The 12,801-nt window shown below is 57.3% G+C and overlaps 1 protein-coding gene across 17 annotated transcripts in view; it reads left to right on the forward strand.

The window, feature by feature from the left end:
• Window positions 1-726: 726 nt before the first annotated feature.
• masp1 (MBL associated serine protease 1) overlaps window positions 727-12,801 on the forward strand; it is a 404,010-nt gene continuing 391,935 nt past the window's right edge. For 4 of the 17 annotated variants that reach the window (XR_009515996.1, XM_059990915.1, XM_059990926.1 and 1 more), the window contains exon 1: window positions 743-933. Coding sequence is in view for 15 of the 17 variants with exons in the window: in XM_059990915.1 (XP_059846898.1) it covers window positions 845-933 (89 nt within the window). In the remaining 2 variants the exon portion in view is untranslated. Of the gene's footprint in view, window positions 1,159-12,801 lie in introns of all 17 variants that reach the window. The other 13 variants (XM_059990882.1, XM_059990887.1, XM_059990894.1 and 10 more) reach the window with 10 other exon arrangements.

The raw sequence follows: 12,801 nt of genomic DNA on the forward strand, positions 1-12,801 counted from the left end.
TCCCATCGAGTCTGCTCCACCATTTCATCAAGCCTGATCCATTTTCCCTCTCAGACCCAATCTCTTTCCTTCCAGGTATCCCTTCATTCCCTGACCAATCAAGAATCTATCAACATCTACCTTAAATATACAGAAAGACTTGGTCTCCACAGCATCTGTGGCAACGAATTCCTTAGATTCGCCTCTGTCATAGAATTATCAGAAGGCGGCCCATCGGCCAAACTGATCCGTGCTGTACGTGATGCCTACCATTTGCCAGTGTTGTCTTAAATCTCTTTACACTGACCCGGCAGAATAGCTTTCAAATGTTGTAATTGTACCTGCCTCTCGCGCTTCGTCTGGCAGCTCTTCCCAGAGGACACGAACAAGGTGGGGATCGGGCTAATCAGTATCGGGGATCTGGGTTAGGGTCGGGGGATCGAGCCCCATGAACTTCAGGCAACACACAAAATGCTGCAGGAACTCAGCAGGCAGGCAGCTCTATGGGAAAAAAAGTGTAGTTGACATTTCGGGCCGAAACCCTGCCACAGGACTGGAGATGAGGAAAACCCCTGCATCGGGCTGGGCGTGTTGTGGGAACTAGGCACAGGACTGGAGGGGTGGGGCTGCTGTGGGGGCAGGTCTACATGGGGGGGGGGGGTGATCAGAAGGCGGAGCCTGGGCTCGACAGCGGTGCGGATTGGAGAGTCCTCGTGAGGGGCGGGCCATTGGACTTTATGAAGGCGAGGATTGGAGGATCGTGGCAAGGGGCTGTGTCTACGGCTTGAACAGGACGAGGATTGGAGGATCACAGATACGGGCCGGGACTCCGGCTCATTAAGGGCGCGGATTGGAGGATCACAGGATGGAGGCGGGCCCTGCGGCTCGGCGGGGAGCCTCAGACGCGAGCGATCTGTGTTTTGTGAGGAGCAGCAGAACGAGGCCGAGGATGGGGTGAGATTGGCGGGTGGAGAAGAGGCCGCACCTGCCCTGCTCCTGCACCCTCGATCCCTCTCCAGGGCCGCTTCCTCCACCACGTCTCTCAGGGCTCGAAATCCTCACTTTGGCCGCCGTTGTAGGCGGGGAGACCGGGCCGGGGACAGAAAACGTGAAGGAGGCTTCAGTGTCTCTAATGTCGAAACCGTGGTGGTCATGTGGGAGGGTCACACTGGGGGAGAGGTGATCATGTGGGAGGGATTGTCATGTGGTCATGGAGAGTCCACGCGATGGTCATGTGGGAGAGGTGGTACTGAGGGAGGGTCACTGGGAGAGGTGGCACTGAGGGAGGTTCGTTACTGTGGGAGAGGAGGTACTGAGGGAGGGTCACTGGGAGAGGTGGCACTGAGGGAGGGTCACTGGGAGAGGTGGCACTGAGGGAGGGTCACTGGGAGAGATGGCACTGAGGGAGGGTCACTGGGAGAGGTGGCACTGAGGGAGGGTCACTGGGAGAGGTGTACTGAGGGAGGTTCGTTACTGTGGGAGAGGAGGTACTGAGGGAGGGTCACTGGGAGAGGTGGCACTGAGGGAGGGTCACTGGGAGAGGTGGTACTGAGGGAGGGTCACTGGGAGAGGTGGCACTGAGGGAGGGTCACTGGGAGAGGTGTACTGAGGGAGGTTCGTTACTGTGGGAGAGGTACTGAGGGAGGGTCACTGGGAGAGGTGGCACTGAGGGAGGGTCACTGGGAGAGGTGGCACTGAGGGAGGGTCACTGGGAGAGGTGGCACTGAGGGAGGGTCACTGGGAGAGATGGCACTGAGGGAGGGTCACTGGGAGAGGTGGCACTGAGGGAGGGTCACTGGGAGAGGTGTACTGAGGGAGGTTCGTTACTGTGGGAGAGGAGGTACTGAGGGAGGGTCACTGGGAGAGGTGGCACTGAGGGAGGGTCACTGGGAGAGGTGGTACTGAGGGAGGGTCACTGGGAGAGGTGGTACTGAGGGAGGTTCGTTACTGTGGGAGAGGAGGTACTGAGGGAGGGTCACTGGGAGAGGTGGCACTGAGGGAGGGTCACTGGGAGAGGTGGTACTGAGGGAGGGTCACTGGGAGAGGTGGTACTGAGGGAGGGTCACTGGGAGAGATGGCACTGAGGGAGGGTCACTGGGAGAGGTGGCACTGAGGGAGGGTCACTGGGAGAGGTGTACTGAGGGAGGTTCGTTACTGTGGGAGAGGAGGTACTGAGGGAGGGTCACTGGGAGAGGTGGCACTGAGGGAGGGTCACTGGGAGAGGTGTACTGAGGGAGGTTCGTTACTGTGGGAGAGGAGGTACTGAGGGAGGGTCACTGGGAGAGATGGCACTGAGGGAGGGTCACTGGGAGAGGTGGCACTGAGGGAGGGTCACTGGGAGAGGTGTACTGAGGGAGGTTCGTTACTGTGGGAGAGGAGGTACTGAGGGAGGGTCACTGGGAGAGGTGGCACTGAGGGAGGGTCACTGGGAGAGGTGGTACTGAGGGAGGGTCACTGGGAGAGGTGGTACTGAGGGAGGGTCACTGGGAGAGATGGCACTGAGGGAGGGTCACTGGGAGAGGTGGCACTGAGGGAGGGTCACTGGGAGAGGTGTACTGAGGGAGGTTCGTTACTGTGGGAGAGGAGGTACTGAGGGAGGGTCACTGGGAGAGGTGGCACTGAGGGAGGGTCACTGGGAGAGGTGTACTGAGGGAGGTTCGTTACTGTGGGAGAGATGGTACTGAGGGAGTATCACTGGGAGAGGTGGTACTGAGGGAGGGTCGTTACTGTGGGAAAGATGGTACTGAGGGAGGTTCGTTACTGTGGGAGAGATGGTACCGAGGGAGGGTCACTGGGAGAGATGGTACTGGGGGAGAGATGGTACTGAGGGAGGTTCGTTACTGTGGGAGAGATGGCACTGAGGGAGGTTCGTTACTGTGGGAGAGATGGTACTGAGGGAGGTTCGTTACTGTGGGAGAGATGGTACTGAGGGAGGGTCACTGGGAGAGATGGTACCGGGGAGGTTCGTTACTGTGGGAGAGATGGCACTGAGGGAGTGTCCCTGGGAGTGATGGTACTGAGGGAGGGTCACTGGGAGAGGTGGCACTGAGGGAGGTTCGTTACTGTGGGAGAGATGGCACTGAGGGAGGTTCGTTACTGAGGGAGAGGTGGCACTGAGGGAGGGTCACTGGGAGTGATGGTACTGAGGGAGGTTCATTACTGTGGGAGAGATGGCACTGAGGGAGGTTTGTTACTGTGGGAGAGATGGCACTGAGGGAGGTTTGTTACTGAGGGAGAGGTGGCACTGAGGGTGGGTCACTGGGAGAGGTGGTACTGAGGGAGGTTCGTTACTGTGGGAGAGATGGTACCGAGGGAAGGTCACTGGGAGTGATGGTACTGAGGGAGGGTCACTGGGAGAGGTGGCACTGAGGGAGGTTCGTTACTGTTCGAGAGGTGGTACTGAGGGAGGGTCACTGGGAGAGGTGTACTGAGGGAGGTTCATTACTGTGGGAGAGGTGGTACTGAGGGAGGGTCACTGGGAGTGATGGTACTGAGGGAGGGTCACTGGGAGAGATGGTACTGGGGGAGGTTCATAACTGGGAGAGATGACACTGAGGGAGGTTCATAACTGGGAGAGATGACACTGAGGGAGGTTCGTTACTGTGGGAGAGATGGCACTGAGGGAGGTTCGTTACTGAGGGAGAGGTGGCACTGAGGGAGGGTCACTGGGAGTGATGGTACTGAGGGAGGTTCATTACTGTGGGAGAGATGGCACTGAGGGAGGTTTGTTACTGTGGGAGAGATGGCACTGAGGGAGGTTTGTTACTGAGGGAGAGGTGGCACTGAGGGTGGGTCACTGGGAGAGGTGGTACTGAGGGAGGTTCGTTACTGTGGGAGAGATGGTACCGAGGGAGGGTCACTGGGAGAGATGGTACTGGGGGAGGTTCGTTACTGTGGGAGAGATGGCACTGAGGGAGGGTCACTGGGAGTGATGGTACTGAGGGAGGGTCACTGGGAGAGGTGGCACTGAGGGAGGTTCGTTACTGTGGGAGAGGTGGTACTGAGGGAGGGTCACAGAGAGGTGGTACTGAGGGAGGGTCACTGGGAGAGGTGTACTGAGGGAGGTTCATTACTGTGGGAGAGGTGGTACTGAGGGAGGGTCACTGGGAGAGGTGGCACTGAGGGAGGGTCACTGGGAGAGATGGTACTGAGGCAGGGTCACTGGGAGAGATGGCACTGAGGGAGGTTCGTTACTGTGGGAGAGATGGTACTGAGGGAGGTTCGTTACTGTGGGAGAGATGGTACTGAGGGAGGGTCACTGGGAGAGGTGGTACTGAGGGAGGGTCACTGGGAGAGGTGGTACTGAGGGAGGGTCGTTACTGTGGGAGAGATGGTACTGAGGGAGGGTCACTGGGAGTGATGGTACTGAGGGAGGGTCGTTACTGTGGGAGAGATGGTACTGAGGGAGGGTCACTGGGAGTGATGGTACTGAGGGAGGGTCACTGGGAGTGATGGTACTGAGGGAGGGTCACTGGGAGAGATGGTACTGGGGGAGGTTCATAACTGGGAGAGATGACACTGAGGGAGGTTCGTTACTGTGGGAGAGATGGCACTGAGGGAGGTTTGTTACTGAGGGAGAGGTGGCACTGAGGGTGGGTCACTGGGAGAGGTGGTACTGAGGGAGGTTCGTTACTGTGGGAGAGATGGTACCGAGGGAGGGTCACTGGGAGAGATGGTACTGGGGGAGAGATGGTACTGAGGGAGGTTCGTTACTGTGGGAGAGATGGCACTGAGGGAGGGTCGTTACTGTGGGAGAGATGGTACTGAGGGAGGGTCACTGGGAGAGATGGTACTGGGGGAGGTTCGTTACTGTGGGAGAGATGGCACTGAGGGAGGTTCGTTACTGTGGAAGAGATGGCACTGAGGGAGGGTCACTGGGAGTGATGGTACTGAGGGAGGGTCACTGGGAGAGGTGGCACTGAGGGAGGTTCGTTACTGTGGGAGAGATGGCACTGAGGGAGGGTCACTGGGAGTGATGGTACTGAGGGAGGGTCACTGGGAGAGGTGGCACTGAGGGAGGTTCATTACTGTGGGAGAGATGGCACTGAGGGAGGTTCGTTACTGAGGGAGAGGTGGCACTGACGGAGGGTCACTGGGAGAGATGGTACTGGGTGAGAGGTGGTACTGAGGGAGGTTCGTTACTGTTGGAGAGATGGTACTGAGGAAGGGTCACTGGGAGAGATGGTATTGGGGGAGGTTCATTACTGTGGGAGAGATGGCACTGAGGGAGGGTCTGGGAGAGATGGTACTGGGGGAGGTTCGTTACTGTGGGAGAGATGGCACTGAGGGAGGGTCACTGGGAGTGATGGTACTGAGGGAGGGTCACTGGGAGAGATGGCACTGAGGGAGGTTCGTTACTGTGGGAGAGATGGCACTGAGGGAGGTTCGTTACTGAGGGAGAGGTGGCACTGAGGGAGGGTCACTGGGAGTGATGGTACTGAGGGAGGTTCAATACTGTGGGAGAGATGGCACTGAGGGAGGTTTGTTACTGTGGGAGAGATGGCACTGAGGGAGGTTTGTTACTGAGGGAGAGGTGGCACTGAGGGTGGGTCACTGGGAGAGGTGGTACTGAGGGAGGTTCGTTACTGTGGGAGAGATGGTACCGAGGGAGGGTCACTGGGAGAGATGGTACTGGGGGAGGTTCGTTACTGTGGGAGAGATGGCACTGAGGGAGGGTCACTGGGAGTGATGGTACTGAGGGAGGGTCACTGGGAGAGGTGGCACTGAGGGAGGTTCGTTACTGTGGGAGAGGTGGTACTGAGGGAGGGTCACAGAGAGGTGGTACTGAGGGAGGGTCACTGGGAGAGGTGTACTGAGGGAGGTTCATTACTGTGGGAGAGGTGGTACTGAGGGAGGGTCACTGGGAGAGGTGGCACTGAGGGAGGGTCACTGGGAGAGATGGTACTGAGGCAGGGTCACTGGGAGAGATGGCACTGAGGGAGGTTCGTTACTGTGGGAGAGATGGTACTGAGGGAGGTTCGTTACTGAGGGAGAGGTGGCACTGACGGAGGGTCACTGGGAGAGATGGTACTGGGTGAGAGGTGGTACTGAGGGAGGTTCGTTACTGTTGGAGAGATGGTACTGAGGAAGGGTCACTGGGAGAGATGGTATTGGGGGAGGTTCATTACTGTGGGAGAGATGGCACTGAGGGAGGGTCTGGGAGAGATGGTACTGGGGGAGGTTCGTTACTGTGGGAGAGATGGCACTGAGGGAGGGTCACTGGGAGTGATGGTACTGAGGGAGGGTCACTGGGAGAGATGGCACTGAGGGAGGTTCGTTACTGTGGGAGAGATGGCACTGAGGGAGGTTCGTTACTGAGGGAGAGGTGGCACTGAGGGAGGGTCACTGGGAGTGATGGTACTGAGGGAGGTTCAATACTGTGGGAGAGATGGCACTGAGGGAGGTTTGTTACTGTGGGAGAGATGGTACCGAGGGAGGGTCACTGGGAGAGATGGTACTGGGGGAGGTTTGTTACTGTGGGAGAGATGGCACTGAGGGAGGGTCACTGGGAGTGAAGGTACTGAGGGAGGGTCACTGGGAGAGGTGGCACTGAGGGAGGTTCGTTACTGTGGGAGAGGTGGTACTGAGGGATGGTCACAGAGAGGTGGTACTGAGGGAGGGTCACTGGGAGAGGTGGCACTGAGGGAGGGTCACTGGGAGAGATGGTACTGAGGGAGGGTCACTGGGAGAGATGGCACTGAGGGAGGTTCGTTACTGTGGGAGAGATGGTACTGAGGGAGTATCACTGGGAGAGGTGGTACTGAGGGAGGGTCGTTACTGTGGGAAAGATGGTACTGAGGGAGGGTCACGGAGTGATGGTACTGAGGGAGGGTCGTTACTGTGGGAGAGATGGTACTGAGGGAGGGTCACTGGGAGAGATGGCACTGAGGGAGGGTCGTTACTGTGGGAGAGATGGTACTGAGGGAGGGTCACTGGGAGAGATGGTACTGGGGGAGGTTCATTACTGTGGGAGAGATGGCACTGAGGGAGGTTCGTTACTGTGGGAGAGGTGGCACTGAGGGTGGGTCACTGGGAGAGGTGGTACCGAGGGAGGTTCGTTACTGTGGGAGAGGTGGTACTGAGGGAGGGTCACTGGGAGAGGTGGCACTGAGGGAGGGTCACTGGGAGAGATGGTACTGAGGGAGGGTCACTGGGAGAGATGGCACTGAGGGAGGTTTGTTACTCTGGGAGAGATGGTACTGAGGGAGGTTCGTTACTGTGGGTGAGATGGTACTGAGGGAGGGTCACTGGGAGAGGTGGAACTGAGGGAGGGTCGTTACTGTGGGAGAGATGGTACTGAGGGAGGGTCACTGGGAGAGATGGTACTGGGGGAGGTTCATTACTGTGGGAGAGATGGCACTGAGGGAGGTTTGTTACTGAGGGAGAGATGGCACTGAGGGAGGTTTGTTACTGAGGGAGAGGTGGCACTGAGGGTGGGTCACTGGGAGAGGTGGTACTGAGGGAGGTTCGTTACTGTGGGAGAGGTGGTACTGAGGGAGGGTCACTGGGAGAGGTGGCACTGAGGGAGGGTCACTGGGAGAGATGGTACTGAGGGAGGGTCACTGGGAGAGATGGCACTGAGGGAGGGTCACTGGGAGAGATGGTACTGGGGGAGAGATGGTACTGAGGGAGATTCGTTACTGTGGGAGAGATGGCACTGAGGGAGGTTCGTTACTGTGGGAGAGATGGTACCGAGGGAGGGTCACTGGGAGAGATGGTACTGGGGGAGAGATGGTACTGAGGGAGGTTCGTTACTGTGGGAGAGATGGCACTGAGGGAGGTTCGTTACTGTGGGAGAGATGGTACTGAGGGAGGTTCGTTACTGTGGGAGAGATGGTACTGAGGGAGGGTCACTGGGAGAGATGGTACCGGGGGAGGTTCGTTACTGTGGGAGAGATGGCACTGAGGGAGTGTCCCTGGGAGTGATGGTACTGAGGGAGGGTCACTGGGAGAGGTGGCACTGAGGGAGGTTCGTTACTGTGGGAGAGATGGCACTGAGGGAGGTTCGTTACTGAGGGAGAGGTGGCACTGAGGGAGGGTCACTGGGAGTGATGGTACTGAGGGAGGTTCATTACTGTGGGAGAGATGGCACTGAGGGAGGTTTGTTACTGTGGGAGAGATGGCACTGAGGGAGGTTTGTTACTGAGGGAGAGGTGGCACTGAGGGTGGGTCACTGGGAGAGGTGGTACTGAGGGAGGTTCGTTACTGTGGGAGAGATGGTACCGAGGGAGGGTCACTGGGAGAGATGGTACTGGGGGAGGTTCGTTACTGTGGGAGAGATGGCACTGAGGGAGGTTCGTTACTGTGGGAGAGATGGCACTGAGGGAGGGTCACTGGGAGTGATGGTACTGAGGGAGGGTCACTGGGAGAGGTGGCACTGAGGGAGGTTCGTTACTGTGGGAGAGATGGCACTGAGGGAGGGTCACTGGGAGTGATGGTACTGAGGGAAGGTCACTGGGAGAGGTGGCACTGAGGGAGGTTCGTTACTGTGGGAGAGATGGCACTGAGGGAGGTTCGTTACTGAGGGAGAGGTGGCACTGAGGGAGGGTCACTGGGAGTTGATGGTACTGAGGGAGGTTCATTACTGTGGGAGAGATGCACTGAGGGAGGTTCGTTACTGTGGGAGAGATGGCACTGAGGGAGGGTCACTGGGAGAGGTGTACTGAGGGAGGTTTGTTACTGTGGGAGAGGTGGTACTGAGGGAGGGTCATTACTGTGGGAGAGATGGCACTGAGGGAGGTTCGTTACTGTGGGAGAGGTGGCACTGAGGGTGGGTCACTGGGAGAAGTGGTACTGAGAGAGGTTCATTACTGTGGGAGAGGTGGTACTGAGGGAGGTTCATTGCTGTGGGAGAGATGGCACTGAGGGAGGTTTGTTACTGTGGGAGAGATGGTACTGAGGGAGGTTCATTACTGTGGGAGAGATGGCACTGAGGGAGGTTTGTTAAAGTGGGAGAGATGGCACTGAGGGAGGTTCGTTACTGTGGGAGAGGTGGTACTGAGGGAAGTCCATTACTGTGGGAGAGGTGGTACTGTGGGAGGTTCGTTACTGTGGGAGAGGTGGGACTGAGGGAATTTCATTACTGTGGGAGAGGTGGTACTGAGGGAGGTTCGTTACTGTGGGAGAGGTACTGAGGGAGTTTCATTACTGTGGGAGAGGTGGTACTGAGGGAGGTTTGTTACTGTGGGAGTGGTGGTACTGAGAGAAGTCCGTTACAGTGGGAGAGGTGGTTCTGACGGAGGTTTGTTACTGTGGGAGAGGTGTTACTGAGGGATGTTCGTTACTGTGGGAGAGGTGGTACTGAGGGAGGTTCATTACTGTGGGAGAGATGGTACTGAGGGAGGTTCGTTACTGTGGGAGAGATGGTACTGAGGGAGGTTCGTTACTGTGGGAGAGGTGGTACTGAGGGAGTTTCATTACTGTGGGGAGGTGGTACTGAGGGAGGTTCGTTACTGTGGGAGAGATGGTACTGAGGGAGGTTCGTTACTGTGGGAGAGATGGTACTGAGGGAGTATCACTGGGAGAGGTGGTACTGAGGGAGGGTCGTTACTGTGGGAAAGATGGTACTGAGGGAGGGTCGTTACTGTGGGAGAGATGGTACTGAGGGAGGGTCACTGGGAGAGATGGCACTGAGGGAGGGTCGTTACTGTGGGAGAGATGGTACTGAGGGAGGGTCACTGGGAGAGATGGTACTGGGGAGGTTCATTACTGTGGGAGAGATGGCACTGAGGGAGGTTCGTTACTGTGGGAGAGATGGTACTGAGGGAGGTTTGTTACTGAGGGAGCGGTGGCACTGAGGGTGGGTCACTGGGAGAGGTGGTACTGAGGGAGGTTCGTTACTGTGGGAGAGGTGGTACTGAGGGAGGGTCACTGGGAGAGGTGGCACTGAGGGAGGGTCACTGGGAGAGGTGGCACTGAGGGAGGGTCACTGGGAGAGATGGTACTGAGGGAGGGTCACTGGGAGAGATGGCACTGAGGGAGGTTTGTTACTCTGGGAGAGATGGTACTGAGGGAGGTTCGTTACTGTGGGTGAGATGGTACTGAGGGAGGGTCACTGGGAGAGGTGGAACTGAGGGAGGGTCGTTACTGTGGGAGAGATGGTACTGAGGGAGGGTCACTGGGAGTGATGGTACTGAGGGAGGGTCGTTACTGTGGGAGAGATGGTACTGAGGGAGGGTCACTGGGAGTGATGGTACTGAGGGAGGGTCACTGGGAGAGATGGTACTGGGGGAGGTTCATTACTGTGGGAGAGATGGCACTGAGGGAGGTTCGTTACTGTGGGAGAGATGGCACTGAGGGAGGTTTGTTACTGAGGGAGAGGTGGCACTGAGGGTGGGTCACTGGGAGAGGTGGTACTGAGGGAGGTTCGTTACTGTGGGAGTGATGGTACTGAGGGAGGGTCACTGGGTGAGATGGTACTGGGGGAGGTTCGTTACTGTGGGAGAGATGGCACTGAGGGAGGTTCGTTACTGTGGGAGAGATGGCACTGAGGGATGGTCACTGGGAGTGATGGTACTGAGGGAGGGTCACTGGGAGAGGTGGCACTGAGGGAGGTTCGTTACTGTGGGAGAGATGGCACTGAGGGAGGGTCACTGGGAGTGATGGTACTGAGGGAAGGTCACTGGGAGAGGTGGCACTGAGGGAGGTTCGTTACTGTGGGAGAGATGGCACTGAGGGAGGTTCGTTACTGAGGGAGAGGTGGCACTGAGGGAGGGTCACTGGGAGTTGATGGTACTGAGGGAGGTTCATTACTGTGGGAGAGATGCACTGAGGGAGGTTCGTTACTGTGGGAGAGATGGCACTGAGGGAGGGTCACTGGGAGAGGTGTACTGAGGGAGGTTTGTTACTGTGGGAGAGGTGGTACTGAGGGAGGGTCATTACTGTGGGAGAGATGGCACTGAGGGAGGTTCGTTACTGTGGGAGAGGTGGCACTGAGGGTGGGTCACTGGGAGAAGTGGTACTGAGAGAGGTTCATTACTGTGGGAGAGGTGGTACTGAGGGAGGTTCATTGCTGTGGGAGAGATGGCACTGAGGGAGGTTTGTTACTGTGGGAGAGATGGTACTGAGGGAGGTTCATTACTGTGGGAGAGATGGCACTGAGGGAGGTTTGTTAAAGTGGGAGAGATGGCACTGAGGGAGGTTCGTTACTGTGGGAGAGGTGGTACTGAGGGAAGTCCATTACTGTGGGAGAGGTGGTACTGTGGGAGGTTCGTTACTGTGGGAGAGGTGGGACTGAGGGAATTTCATTACTGTGGGAGAGGTGGTACTGAGGGAGGTTCGTTACTGTGGGAGAGGTACTGAGGGAGTTTCATTACTGTGGGAGAGGTGGTACTGAGGGATGTTCGTTACTGTGGGAGAGGTGGTACTGAGGGAGGTTCGTTACTGTGGGAGAGATGGTACTGAGGGAGGTTCGTTACTGTGGGAGAGATGGTACTGAGGGAGGGTCGTTACTGTGGGAAAGATGGTACTGAGGGAGGGTCGTTACTGTGGGAGAGATGGTACTGAGGGAGGGTCACTGGGAGAGATGGCACTGAGGGAGGGTCGTTACTGTGGGAGAGATGGTACTGAGGGAGGGTCACTGGGAGTGATGGTACTGGGGAGGTTCATTACTGTGGGAGAGATGGCACTGAGGGAGGTTCGTTACTGTGGGAGAGATGGTACTGAGGGAGGTTTGTTACTGAGGGAGAGGTGGTACTGAGGGAGGTTCGTTACTGTGGGAGAGGTGGTACTGAGGGAGGGTCACTGGGAGAGGTGGCACTGAGGGATGGTCACTGGGAGAGGTGGCACCGAGGGAGGGTCACTGGGAGAGATGGTACTGAGGGAGGGTCACTGGGAGAGATGGCACTGAGGGAGGTTTGTTACCCTGGGAGAGATGGTACTGAGGGAGGTTCGTTACTGTGGGTGAGATGGTACTGAGGGAGGGTCACTGGGAGAGGTGGAACTGAGGGAGGGTCGTTACTGTGGGAGAGATGGTACTGAGGGAGGGTCACTGGGAGTGATGGTACTGAGGGAGGGTCGTTACTGTGGGAGAGATGGTACTGAGGGAGGGTCACTGGGAGTGATGGTACTGAGGGAGGGTCACTGGGAGAGATGGTACTGGGGGAGGTTCATTACTGTTGGAGAGATGGCACTGAGGGAGGTTCGTTACTGTGGGAGAGATGGCACTGAGGGAGGTTTGTTACTGAGGGAGAGGTGGCACTGAGGGTGGGTCACTGGGAGAGGTGGTACTGAGGGAGGTTCGTTACTGTGGGAGTGATGGCACTGAAGGAGGGTCGTTACTGTGGGAGAGATGGTACTGAGGGAGGGTCACTGGGTGAGATGGTACTGGGGGAGGTTCGTTACTGTGGGAGAGATGGCACTGAGGGAGGTTCGTTACTGTGGGAGAGATGGCACTGAGGGAGGGTCACTGGGAGTGATGGTACTGAGGGAGGGTCACTGGGAGAGGTGGCACTGAGGGAGGTTCGTTACTGTGGGAGAGATGGTACTGAGGGAGGGTCACTGGGAGTGATGGTACTGAGGGAAGGTCACTGGGAGAGGTGGCACTGAGGGAGGTTCGTTACTGTGGGAGAGATGGCACTGAGGGAGGTTCGTTACTGAGGGAGAGGTGGCACTGAGGGAGGGTCACTGGGAGTTGATGGTACTGAGGGAGGTTCATTACTGTGGGAAAGATGGTACTGAGGGAGGGTCGTTACTGTGGGAGAGATGGTACTGAGGGAGGGTCACTGGGAGAGATGGCACTGAGGGAGGTTTGTTACTGTGGGAGAGGTGGTACTGAGGGAGGGTCATTACTGTGGGAGAGATGGCACTGAGGGAGGTTCGTTA

This window comes from Hypanus sabinus, chromosome 2 (assembly GCF_030144855.1).
Source record: "Hypanus sabinus isolate sHypSab1 chromosome 2, sHypSab1.hap1, whole genome shotgun sequence".
In the NCBI taxonomy this organism is placed as follows: Eukaryota; Metazoa; Chordata; class Chondrichthyes; order Myliobatiformes; family Dasyatidae; genus Hypanus; species Hypanus sabinus.